This window comes from Stomoxys calcitrans, chromosome 2 (genome assembly GCF_963082655.1).
Source record: "Stomoxys calcitrans chromosome 2, idStoCalc2.1, whole genome shotgun sequence".
Classification (NCBI taxonomy): Eukaryota; Metazoa; Arthropoda; class Insecta; order Diptera; family Muscidae; genus Stomoxys; species Stomoxys calcitrans.
The window spans coordinates 217,004,203-217,018,188 of record NC_081553.1 but is presented as its reverse complement, the minus strand read 5'-3'; the positions used below and the strand labels follow the sequence as shown (position 1 = coordinate 217,018,188).

The window sequence follows — 13,986 nt, the reverse complement described above, 5'->3', positions numbered from 1 at the left end:
GCAGTTCTTGAACGGCTTCTGGTTGCTCTTCACTCCAAATGCGGCAATTTTGCTTATTTACGTAGCCATTCAACCAGAAATGAGCCTCATCGCTGAACAAAATTTGTCAAAATTTGAACACATTTCGAACCGAACACTGATTTTGGTAATAAAATTCAATGATTTGCAAGCGTTGCTCGTTAGTAAGTCTATTCATGATGAAATGTCAAAGCATACTGAGCATCTTTCTCTTTGACACCATGTCTGAAATCCCACGTGATCTGTCAAATACTAATGCATGAAAATCCTAACCTCAAAAATATCACCCTTTATATACTTGATCAGCGTAAAAATCTAAGACGATCTAGACATGTCCGTCCGTCTGTCTGTTGAAATCACGCTACAGTCTTTAAGAATAGAGATATTGAGCTGAAATTTTGCACAGACTCTTTTTTTGTCCATAAGCAGGTTAAGTTCGATGATGGGCTATATCGGACTATATCTTGATATAGCCCCCATATAGACCGATCCACCGATTTAGGGTCTTGGGCCCATAAAAGCCACATTTAGTATCCGATTTTGCTGAAATTTGGGACAGTGAGTTGTGTTGAGCCCTTCGACATCCTTCGTCAATTTGGCCTAGATCGGTTCAAATTTTAAAATAGCTACCATATAGACCGATCCTCCGATTTAGGGTTTTAGGCCCATAAAAGCCACATTTATTATGCGATTTTGCTGAAATTTGGGACAGTGAGTTGTATTAGGCCCTTCGACATCCTTCGTTAATTTGGCCCAGATCGGTCCAGATTTGGATATAGCTGTCATATATACCGATCCACCGATTTAGGGTCTTGGGCCCATAAAAGCCACATTTATTATCCGATTTTGCTGAAATTTGGGACAGTGGGTTGTGTTAGGCCCTTCGACATCCTTCGTCAATTTGGCCCAGATCGGGCGAAATTTGGATATAGTTGCCATATAGACCGATCCACCGATTTAGGGTCTTGGGCCCATAAAAGCCACATTTATTATCCGATTTTGTTGAAATTTGGGCCAGTGAGTTGCCTTAGGCCATTCGACATCCTTCGTCAATTTGGCCCAGATCGGGCGAAATTTGGATATAGCTGCCATATAGACCGATCCTCCGATTTAGGGTCTTAGGCCCATAAAAGCCACATTTAGTATCCGATTTTGCTGAAATTTGGGACAGTGAGTTGTGTTGAGCCCTTCGACATCTTTCGTCATTTTAGCCCAGATCGGTCCAGATTTGGATATAGCTGCCATATATACCGATCCACCGATTTAGGGTCTTGGGCCCATAAAAGCCACATTTATTATCCGATTTTGCTGAAATTTGGGACAGTCAGTTATGTTAGGCCCTTTGACATTCTTCGTCAATTTGGCCCAGATCGGTCCAGATTTGGATATAGCTGCCATGTAGACCGATCCTCAGATTTAATGTCTTAGGTCCATAAAAGCCGCATTTATTATCCGATTTTGTTGAAATTTGGGTCAGTGAGTTGCCTTAGGCCATTCGACATCTTTCTTCAATTTGGCCCTGATCGGTTCAGATTTGGATATAGCTGTCATATAGACCGATCTCTCGAGTTATGGTTTTGGGCCCATATAAAGCGCATTAATTGTCCGATGTCGCCGAAATTTGGGACAGCGAGTTAAGTTAAACCCCTTGACATACTTCTGCAATATCGCACAGATCGGTCCAGATTTGGATATAGCTGCCATGTAGACCGATCCTCAGATTTAATGTCTTAGGTCCTTAAAAGCCGCATTTATTATCCGATTTTGTTGAAATTTGGGACAGTGAGTTGTGTTAGGCCCTTCGACATCCTTTGTCAATTTGGTCCAGATCGGCGAAATTTGGATATAGCTGCCATACAGACCGATCCTCCGATTTAGGGTCTTAGGCCCATTAAAGCCACATTTATTATCCGATTTTGCTGAAATTTGGGACAGTGAGTTGTGTTGAGCCCTTCGACATCTTTCGTCATTTTAGCCCAAATCGGTCCAGATTTGGATATAGCTGCCATATATACCAATCCACCGATTTAGGGTCTTGGGCCCATAAAAGCCACATTTATTATCCGATTTTGCTGAAATTTGGGACAATGAGTTAAGTTAAACCCCTTGACATACTTCTGCAATATCGCACAGATCGGTCCAGATTTGGATATAGCTGCCATTAGACCGATATCTTGGTTTTAGGTTTTGGGGCTATAAAAGACGCATTTATTGTCCGATGTCGCTGAAATTTGAGACAGTGAGTTTGGTTAGGCTCTTCGACGTCCTTCTTCAATTTTTGCCCGATATCGCGATTTAAGGTCTTGGCCCCATAAAAGGCGCATTTATAATCCGATTTCACTTAAATTTGACACAATGACTCATGTTAGGCTTTTCGACATCCGTTTCGTATATGGTTCAGATCGGTTTATTTTTAGATATAGCTAGTGTACTTATTAGTATTTGGTCCAAATCGGAACATATTTTGATATAACTGATATGGGACATAAGGTATGAAATTTTCACCGAATTTTAATGAAAGGTGGTTTACTTATATACCTGAGGTGGTGGGTATCCAAAGTTCGGCCCGGACGAACTTAACGCCTTTTTACTTGTTTAATATAATAAAAAAAAGGAAAAAAATTGCAATACAATTTTTACATGAAATGTTATCATATTCGGACAAGACATGTTAGTGATGTTCTGGCTGGCATACCAAACCAAGGGTTTACCGAAATTCACCACTGCTCTTTCTTGTGAATGTTAATGGTGACCAGTTGACAGCTTTCTAATACACATAGCCTGAATAAGTCAGTTGATGGCATCCAAAAACCTGTCACTTTGAGATCTTTAACTTTGGTATTTGGCCATTTTTTTTACATTGACCTACCGTTTAGCTACCTGGGATTTAACCAACATTCTGTTCAATGGCATGTGCTGTTGGTTGAGGCATCTTTCCAAAATTCATTAAAGAATCAATTCACGCAAATGCTTGACATCCAGGTTATAATTTTAACAACTTGACAATTCTTGTGTTTATTTTTTTTAATTTTTTAAAGTTTCACTTTTCATCTGAGATGGATTGATTTTCTATGTTTTGCAAAATACAAGTTAAGAATTTTTAATTTCGTTTGTCTTACTCATAAAGGTTTCTTTTTTTAGTGCGAAGAAGAAAAAAAAAACGGAATAGTAAAACAATTTCTATGGCGTAAAAAATTTATGCAGAAAAGAAGACAATAGTCGTTAAAGTACAGACTTCATTGCAGTAAATTTCACTCTTCATTTTAAAGCAGCTCAAGACCTGCCTTAACTATCTAACAATGGCCAACTTTTTTGGATTAACAAGGGAAAAGGCATAACTTGCAGAGAGCATTAGTAATCATGAAGATTTCACATGAGAAAGGATGACAGGGAGGTTGAATAGTTATTTGTTTTTGGTTTTGTAACCATTCCAAGAGACATATCTTCATTGACCTTGATCTCTCCTTCACCTTTATTAGATTTATTTAAAACATTCTTTGTAGAATTATTTGTTTTTTTTTCTTGTCTTATAATTAAAAGCTTCGTTAAGCCGGTTTTGGTTACAGTGGCTTTTTACATGGCCTTCGTAAAAATTTTTTGGTCTTATTTCAATGTGAATTGAAACACAATCACCACTTGGCTTAAGTCTCTTAAAACTAAATAAAGGCAATGACCCAACGTTTTTTTCAATATGTGCAGTTAACCGGTTGACCTTAAACTTCGTTACATGCAATGCATAAATGTTAACTCTTGTTATTGTTCCACATTAAGGTGGATTAACATAACCCAAACAATTCAGCTATGTGCAGTACTTGTATATTGAATAGGTAGTTGAGACTTCTTGTACACATGTATATTTAATTATAATATATGAATATAAAATACAAATATAAAATTGCTAAAAGATGTTGATTGCTACAACAATTTAAAGCAATTAATTCTATATGATAATCTTCTTCAAACTGTTATTGAATCTTATTAAAAATTCCAACAAAAAATAGAAATACCTTAGAAAATATTCGAGCGAAACTTTAAGCTATACTGTATTCCTACTGTACCCATCTACTATGCTCTAATAGTGTAAACAAGTAAAAGCGTTCGGCCGGGCCGAATCTTAAAACCATGGATTCAAACCAGCAAAAATTTAAGCTTCTAGGAATCGAACAAGGATGATCGAGAGACTGGTTTATATGAGAGCTATATCAGGTTATAGACCGATTTAAGCCATACTTGACACAGTTGTTGGTAGTCATAACAGAGCACTACATGCAAAATTTCAGCCAAATCGGACAAACATTGTGGCATCCAAGGGCTCAAGAAGTCTAATCGTGAGATCGGTTTATAAGGGAGCTATATCAGGTTATAGACCGATTTAAGCCATACTTGACACAGTTGTTGCTAATTATAACGGAACACTACATGCAAAATATCATCCAAATTGGACAAAAGTTGCGGCTTCCAGGGGCTCTAGAAGTCAAATCGGGAGATCGGTTTATATGGGAACTATATCAGGTTATAGACCGATTTGGACCGTACTAAACACAGTTGTTGGAAGTCATAACAGAGAAATACATGCAAAATTTCATCCAAATCGGACAAAAATTACGGCTTCCAGTGGCTCAAGAAGTCAAATCGGGAAATCGGTTTATATGGCAGCTATACCAGGTTATAGACCGATTTGGACCTTACTTGGCACAGTTGGTGGAAGTCATAACAAAACACCGCATACTAAATTTCAGCCTAATCGGACAAACATTGTGGCTTCCAGGGGCTCAAGAAGTCAAATCGGGAGATCGGTTTATATGGGAGCAATATCAGGTTATAGACCCATTTGGACCGTATTTGGCACAGTTGTTGGAAGTCATAAGATAACACCATCTGCAAAATTTCAGCCAAATTGGACCAACATTGTGGCTTCCAGGGGCTCAAGAAGTCAAATCGGGAGATCGTTATATATGGGAGCTATATCAGGTTATAGACCGATTTGGACCGTACTAAACACAGCTGCTGTAAGTCATAAGAGAACACTATGTGCAAAATTTCAGCCAAATTGGACCAACATTGTGGCTTCCAGTGGCTCAAGAAGTCAAATCGGGAGATCGGTTTATATGGGAGCAATATCAGGTTATAGACCCATTTGGACCGTATTTGGCACAGTTGTTGGAAGTCATAACAGAACACCGCATGCAAAATTTAAGCCAAATCGGACAAAAATTGTGGCTTGTAAGAACTAAAGAAGTCAAATCAGGAGATCGGTTTATATGGGAGCTATATCAGATTATAGACCTATTTGGACTGTACTAAACACAGCTGCTGTAAGTCATAAGACAACACTATGTGCAAAATTTCAGCCAAATTGGACCAACATTGTGGCTTCCAGGGGCTCAAGAAGTCAAATCGGGAGATCGGTTTATATGAGAGCTATATCCAAATCTGAACCGATAAGGCCCATTTGCAATCCCAAACGACCTACATCAATAGTAAGTATCTGTGCAAAATTTCAAGCGGATAGCTTTACGCGTTCGACCGCTATCGTGCGACAGATGGGCGGACATGGCTAGATCGTATCAGAATGTCGAAGCCATCATGAATAAATATGCTCAATGGATTCTTCGATCAATTTTTCAAGGTGTTACAAACGCAATGACTAGATTAGTATACCTCCATCCTATGGTGGTGGGTATGAAAATGATGTCGAAGGGCCTAACACAACTCACTGTCCCAAATTTCGGCGAAATCGAAGAATAAATTCGCTTTTTATAGGCCCAAGACCTTAAATCGAGAGATCGTTCTATATGACAGCTATATCCAAATCTGGACCGATCTGGGCCAAATTAAAGACGGATGTCGAAGGGCCTATTATAACTAACTGTCCCAAATTTCAGCGAAAGCTTGTAGTAAATGCGCCTTTTTTACGCCCAAGACTTTAAATCGAGAGATCGGTCTATATGGCAGCTATATCCAAGTCTAGACCGATCTGAACCAAATTAAAGAAGGATGTCGAAGGGCCCAACACATCTCACTGTTCCAAATTTCGGCTAAATCGGCGATAAATACGACTTTTATGGACCCAAGACCTTAAAGTTTGGTAGTTTTTCCCTTACTAATGCTAACTACATTTCTGAGGTATCCTGTCATGTTAAAACTGCTCTACCAAGTGGTGTCGCTATGCGGCACGCCGTTCGGACTCGACAATAAAAAGAAGGCGGGTCAAGCTTAAACATTAATCAGACTGCACTCATTGATATGAGAGAAATATGCCTTGTTCCTTAATGTTCATGGAAAATTTAGTAAGATTTTAAATCGGCATGTCTACATGAGGGCTATTCCAAGATATAATCCGATATAGCCCATCTTCGAACTGCAACGGTCTGCTTTTCGCTGAGGGCATTGAAATCCCAACCCCATGTCAGTCAGGAAACCACAAGGAATCCGCTCGGGTGAAGAAGCAGTACTCGGCACGGGATATGTAGTTATCATGAGAAGCTCAGCTGAGAGCTACCGGGCGTGTTCGCAGGTTGCGAATAATGGGATGTTTCGTATACGGAGTTGCTGCAACTGCAGTCGCGGACAATCAGCGGTACCGAGTGGAGAGTCTCAGTGAGAAGCCGGGCGGCACCGGCTTTTGCTTAAATACTTCAACAACAACAACAGTACTTGGTAAGTACGCTTTATCTGGAGATGTGAAGCATGCACTTTCACAGCAAACACCTTGAGAGCGTTGAATATCAAGCCGTGGTTCTTAAGAATAAATCCGAAGTAATTAAGTTGACTGCGCTCAAATTAAAGGGTGAGAAGGGCATACAATCGCAGAAGGAACCCAGAATGTGATAGATGAGTTCAACCGGTGGGGATTTAGTTCAACTGCAGTAAATATTCTAAGAGAAAGGTCACCCCACACCCAAGTTCATCAGTCCAGCCAGCACCAAGATTGCGGAGTCGAAGTTGGAGTTAGACTATTTATCCGGAGTCGGAGTTTGGCTCGGAGTTGTGAACGCTTGCCCCGACTTTGAACCGCTCTCCGACTCTGGCTTAATGCTCCGACTGCGACCCAGGGTCGGTCACGTTCTTCGCGTGGCCTCCGTCATTAAACTCCGCCATGTGCTGGCTAGGACTGAACTGAAGTGAAAAAGTAGTTTCTATGGAAACCTTGTAGTAGAATTTTAAAAATTTGCATCATCAATAAAATTGACAAAAACCTATTTTGATATATCGCTCATCATTGTCTCTAACTTTTAAAGAGTTCTACTGTGCGTTGATGTAAAAATTAGCTTGCACTTTGCTTATATCGCTTAACTGGAAAGTAATTTCACTTATCCGAACTGTGCTTAACTGAAAATTACGGATAAGTGAAACCACATTGATGTACATAAAGCGTTTCAGTTATCTGGTTTCTTAAAGCGACTTCAAGAAATTGCCCAAAATGCCGAAATAAAAATTTTTTAAACATTGTGTACATGATAACCATAATGGTTATCGATAAACCCCTTCACCCTTAGGTGTCTTCGTATGCAACATGCATTTAACTATTTTATCTTAAGTTAAAAACTACTCTCCTATGAGGTTGTAGTGGAAAAATACTATTAACATGCATTCCTACTGTTCCCATCCATTATGCATCAAAATTGAAAAAATTTTAAATTTTAATAAATTTTATAATTACTACAACGTTTCACCCTAATGTGTCTTCGTATGCAGCATGCATTTCATTATTTTATCTTAAGTTAAAAACTACTTTTCAATGTGATTGTAGTGGAGAGAAAAACGTTTTTTTTTCTACACAAAATGAAGGTGACAGAGTTTAAAGGAGACAATGTAATAAATCTTGTAAGACATGCGTAACAGGAAATAAATCCATTCGGATATACTCGCATTGGGTTGGATAATAAGTAATGGGCGTTTTTTTTATCTACCCAAATCCGTCTAAAAAAGACGTTTTCCTTTTCAGAGGGCATCTCCTGTCCTAAACAACTGAGGGATATTGACAATCGTATGCTGCAATTATGAGAACTACAAAGCTATTGGGTTGCCCAAAAAGTAATTGCGGATTTTTCATATAGTCGGCGTTGACAAATTTTTTCACAGCTTGTGACTCTGTAATTGCATTCTTTCTTCTGTCAGTTATCAGCTGTTACTTTTAGCTTGCTTTAGAAAAAAGTGTAAAAAAAGTATATTTGATTAAAGTTCATTCAAAGTTTTATTAAAAATGCATTTACTTTCTTTTAAAAAATCCGCAATTACTTTTTGGGCAATCCGAATTACTTTTTGACAAATTTTTTCAACGGCTTGTGACTCTGTAATTGCATTCTTTCTTCTGTCAGTTATCAGCTGTTACTTTTAGCTTGCTTTAGAAAAAAAGTGTACAACAAATATATTTAATTAAAGTTCATTCTAAGTTTTATTAAAAATGCATTTACTTTCTTTTAAAAAATCCGCAATTACTTTTTGGGCAACCCAATATATCGCCCGATTTTCACTCTTAGAGCCACTGCAAGCGCATTTATTGACCAATCTTCATAAAATTTTGTACAACGCTTTCGCTCGACGACTTCCACAATATCTTTAAAGTTTGCTCGAAATCGGTTCAGATTTAGATATGGCTCCCATGTATATGTTCGTCCGATTTTGAGAAATATTGCAGTAAAGTGCTCATTTTTTAATCGATTCCCTAGAAATTGGGAGGGAAAGATTTTCTAATGACTCTTGACATTACTGGTGAATTTCATTGAAATCGGTTCAGATTTAGATGTAGCTCCCATGTATATGTTCGTCCGATTTTGAGAAATTTTGTAATAAAGTGGTCATTTGTCAACCGATTCTCTAGAGATTGGCAGGAAAGATTTTCTAATGACTCTCGACATTACTGGATCTGAATTTCATAGAAATCGGTCCAGATTTAGATATAACTGTCACATATATATATCGCCCGATTTTCACTTCTATGGTCATTACAAGCGCATTTATTGACCAATCCTGCAAAAATTTTGTACAGCGCTTTCCCCGGCGACTGCCACAATATTTTTAGAGTTTGCTCGAAATCGGTTCAGATTTAGATATAGCTCCCATGTACATGTTCGTCCGATTTTGAGAAATATTGCAATAAAGTGCTCATTTGTTAATCGATTCTCTTGAAATTCGGCAGGAAAGATTTTCTAATGATTCTCGACATTACTGGTGAATTTGATAGAAATCGGTTCAGATTTAAATGTAGCTCCCATATATATGTTCGTCCGATTTTGAGAAATATTTCAATAAATTGCTCATTTGTTAACCGATTCTGTAGAAATTCGGCAGGAAAGATTTTCTAATGACTCTTAACATTACTGGTGATTTTCATAGAAATCGGTTCAGATTTAAATGTAGCCCCCTATATATATGTTCGTCCGATTTTGAGAAATATTGCAATAAATTGCTCATTTGTTAACCGATTCTCTAGAAATTCGGCAGGAAAGATTTTCTAATGACTCTCGACGTTACTGGTGAATTTCATTGAAATCGGTTCAGATTTAGATATGGGGTATTATAAAGTCGGCATCGCCCGACTTTTACCTTTCCTTGCAGGTTCCCAAGATTCGGCTCGGCCGAACTTAGCACACTTTTACTTGTGTTATACTAACTTTGTCACATCCTTTGTAATACCTGGAAAATCCTGCAAAAATATTCTATTTTTTTAAAAATTTTTTTTTAATTTCTCCAAGTGTATTAAAATAAGAAGGAAATGTCAATATTTTCAATATTTCCATATTTAAATCACCTTTAAGAAAACAACATCATGCATGCATCACATAAAAAATTAGCACTTTGAACAAAGGTTAGCATTTTGCCACCTTTAATAGCGTGTGCGATTTTTAAATACTACAAATTAGGTAAACATGTTTTTTTTAGTTGCCCCCACCATGTTTGGTGATTTTCCTATTAAATTATTTTTTGCTTAAAACGATAATTCGTAAATGAACAAATAAATTAAACATCTATTTTTCTTTTCCTTTTTTGTTGCAATTTTCAGCTATATTACTCCAGCAAATGCACCACAAAGCAATGTCAGCAATACTAGTCTGCTATATCCTAATGCGGGAGGACAAGTCTATCGCCTTCATCCCAATGCCAATGTGAGCACATTGCCAAATGGTCAGCAAACGTCCGATGTGACTGATGGCGCCGAAACAGGAGCCCCTACCACAAATGGCTTCTCACAAAGGCTGCGTGAATTGGCGGCCTCAGCGGGTCTTATGTCACTGAAACCCAGAACTACCTTGAAACCGGTTATTAAGACCCGTGGCTCACCGGGACCAGAATTTCCCAAGAAAGTGACATTCAGTGCCTTTGCAACGGTGCAGGTGGTGTGATAAAGAAGATGCCACAAAGACCATCCAAAAATCAGGGGAAGGTTCACAAAACAAGACAAGTCGAAGAGGAAGAAGAAGGAGAAGAAGAAAACCACAAGCGCGAGATGAGCACTAAATTAGCACTTTTCGGCAACGTATGTGAAAAAAAGAGTTGGACTTAAAAGGTTATTTTTTTTTCTAGGTAAAGAAAAAACACAAATCACGACTATTTGCCAAATGAATTAACGTTTTCCTTTTGCAGGTACTGTAAGCGCTGGATCCAATGATTGCAAATTTTTGTTTATTACACGCATGCTGTTCCAGCTCCAGCTTTTTTTGTTGCTATGTTTGTAGTTTATTTAATTATATAAAATAATAATTTTTATATATAACAGAACCATCTATATAAATGTTAATTTGTAACTTTATATGAGGCGGATATATGTAGTATGTGTAAAACTATAGATTGAATTATTATTTGTTAACTTTTGTTAATCAAAAAAAATTATAAAAGATCACCCTGTAGGTATCGTATGTAAAAATTGTTGATGCTCTTTAGGGATTATCTAGATAGAACGAAAGATAGAAGATGTGATTTAAAGTTATAAAACAAAAAATAGAAAAAAAACTACTCCAGATAGAGGCCCAGTTTCAAAGAGTTCACACGTTTTTTTTAATAAAACAACATTTTTCCTAAGCTAAACCTTATAAATTAACACCGGTATTCACAAAATTTATTGTAGATTTGGAATGGGTTTATTTGTTGACAAATTTTCTTCATAGAACTGTCAAATAAACCTAGTTTAAGGCTTCATTAAGTTTTTTGAATATAGGCCAAAATCTTTAAGGATGCTTTATCATAAACCGTTTCAAAGGTGGTATATAAGGTTGAAGTAAATTAATAGTTGTCTGAATTTATGTCACAAATATGAAAAATGAGATTCTAGAAAAACATTCGATTAAAATCAAAAATGTTTTGCATCTGCCATAAACAATTGAAACTAAATTTAAAAACATATTTCAAAATTATTCCATTAAGTGTAGATGTGTAGTGTAAATGTCAACTATTTTATATAATATTTCATCAAATGAACAAGTTTTATTCATCACATTAATGGCCATTTTTGTTTTTACCTCCACATGAAGCAAAATTAAGTGTTATCGATTTTTATCGAAAGTTATCGATTTTTATCGAAAGTTATCGATTTTTATCGAAAGTTATCGATTTTATCGAATGGTATCGATTTTTTATCGAATGTTATAAATTTTTTTATCAATATCTATCGAATAGTAGATTATTTAGAAATAATCGGTTTTTCGTTAAATGTTATGGTTTTTATCGATACGTTCGATTTCTAAATCTTGTCGAAAATTATCCAATTCGATAAAACTCAATTCAAAGTCACTTATCTAGCCCCAATTAAAAGAATTTGTATCTCGGCATTTCCTTTCAATGAAGATTTTATATACGTCACAATGATTCGATTTTTATCGAATGTTATCGATGTTTATCGAATGACAGATTTTTAGAAATGATCGATTTTTGTTAAATGCTATAGATTTTTATCGAATACTTTCGATTTCTAAATCTTATCAAATATTATCGGCTTCGATAAAACTCAATTCAAAATCACTTATCTGGCCTATAAAAAAGCATTTGTATCTTTGCATTTCCTTTTAATGAAGATTTTATATACGTCACAATGATTCGATTTTTATCGAATGTTATCGATATTTATCGAATGACTGATTTTTTATAAATGATCGATTTTTGTTAAATGCTTTGAGTTTTTATCAAATACTTTCGATTTCAAAATCTAATCAAATGTTATCAACTTCGATAAAACTCAATTCAAAATCATTTATCTAGCCCCAATAAAAAGCATTTGTATCTTTGCATTTCCTTTCAATGAAGATTTTATATACGTCACATTGATTCGATTTTTATCGATGTTTATCGATTGACAGATTTTTAAAAATGATCGATTTTAAATGCTATGGATTTTTATCGAATGCTTTCGATTTCCAAATCTAATCAAATATTATCAAAACTCAATTTAAAATCATAAAAACCATTTGTATCTTTGTATTTGCTTTCAATGAAGATTTTATATACGTCACAATGATTCGATTTTTATCGAATGTTATCGATGTTTATCGATTAACAGATTTTTAAAAATTATCGATTTTTGTTAAATGCTATGGATTTTTATCGAATGCTTTCGAATTCTAAATCTTATCAAATATTATCGACTTCGATAAAACTCAATTTAAAATCACTTATCGAGCCCCATAAAAAAGCATTTGTATCTTTGTATTTCCTTTCAATGAATATATTATACACGCCACAATGATTCGATTTTTATCGAATGTTATCGATGTATATCGAATGGCAGATTTTTTAGAAATGATTGGTTTTTGTGGAATGTTATGGTTTTTTATCGAATACTTTCGATTTCTAAATTTTATCGAAAATTATCGACCTCGATAAAACTCAATTCAAAATCACTTATCTAGCCCAATAAAAAGCATTTGTATCTTTGCATTTCCTTTCAATAAAGATTTTATACACGCCACAATGATTCGATTTTTATCGAATGTTATCGATGTATATCGAATGGCAGATTTTTTAGAAATGATTGGTTTTTGTGGAATGTTATGGTTTTTTATCGAATACTTTCGATTTCGAAATCTTATTAAATATTATCGACTTCGATAAAACTCAATTCAAAATCACTTATCTAGTCCCATAAAAAGCATTTGTATCTTTGCATTTCCCTTTAATGAAGATTTTATATACGCCACAATGATTTGATTTTCCCTTTAAATTCCCTTTAAATGAAGATTTTATATACGTCACAATGGCCAAGATTTTGTTTAACTCTATATGAAATGAAAATGAGAATTATCGATTTTTATCGAATGGTATCAATATTTATCGAAAAATGGATGTTAAACCCATATCCAAAAAAAAACTTAATGTTGATTTTAAAAAGGTTTATTTGACAGTTTGCCTTACAGAACTGTTAAAAAAACCTACTTTCAAGCTTCATTAGGTTTTATGAAAAAGTCGGAAAATATTTATCGAATTTTTCGGACAACAAAAGACATGCTTCAATAAAAGCTATAAAGTCTCCATGCTGTAAAAATCTGTCATTCGATTGTGTTTGATATTTTGAATGTTATAGATTTTTATCGAATCTTTATCTAATGTTTGGATATGCTATGATTAAAGCTACAATTTCACCATTCGATAAAAACCTATCATTCGAATACTAAATTTTTATCGATTTTTCTCAGATAACAAAAGATATGCTTCGATAAAAGCTATCACTCAATCATTTTATAAAAAACTAATATGCGATTGTTTCCAATATTTTGAAAGTTAACGGTATTAATAGTTTGTTTGTCGAATGTTATCGAAGTAAATCGAATATTATTAATTTTTTCTCAGACAACAAAAGATAAGCTTTGATTAAAGCTATCATTTCAACCTGTCGATTAAAGTCTATCATTCGAGTGTTAAATATATATCGATTTTTCTCAGACAACAAGAGACATTCCTCAATAAAAGCTATGTCACCATTCGATAAAAATCTGTCATTCGATTGTTTTCGATATTGTGAAAGTTATTGATATTTAT

The 13,986-nt window shown here is 35.4% G+C and overlaps 1 protein-coding gene across 1 annotated transcript in view; it reads left to right on the top strand.

Moving 5' to 3' along the window:
• LOC106092369 (homeobox protein 5) overlaps positions 1-11,854 on the top strand; it is a 226,950-nt gene extending 215,096 nt beyond the window's left edge. Inside the window, exons 2-3 of the mRNA XM_059363313.1 lie at positions 10,025-10,545; positions 10,606-11,854. Of these exons, the coding sequence (XP_059219296.1) occupies positions 10,025-10,364 (340 nt within the window). The 3' untranslated portion in view covers positions 10,365-10,545; positions 10,606-11,854. The remainder of the gene's footprint in view (positions 1-10,024; positions 10,546-10,605) is intronic.
• Positions 11,855-13,986: the final 2,132 nt, after the last annotated feature.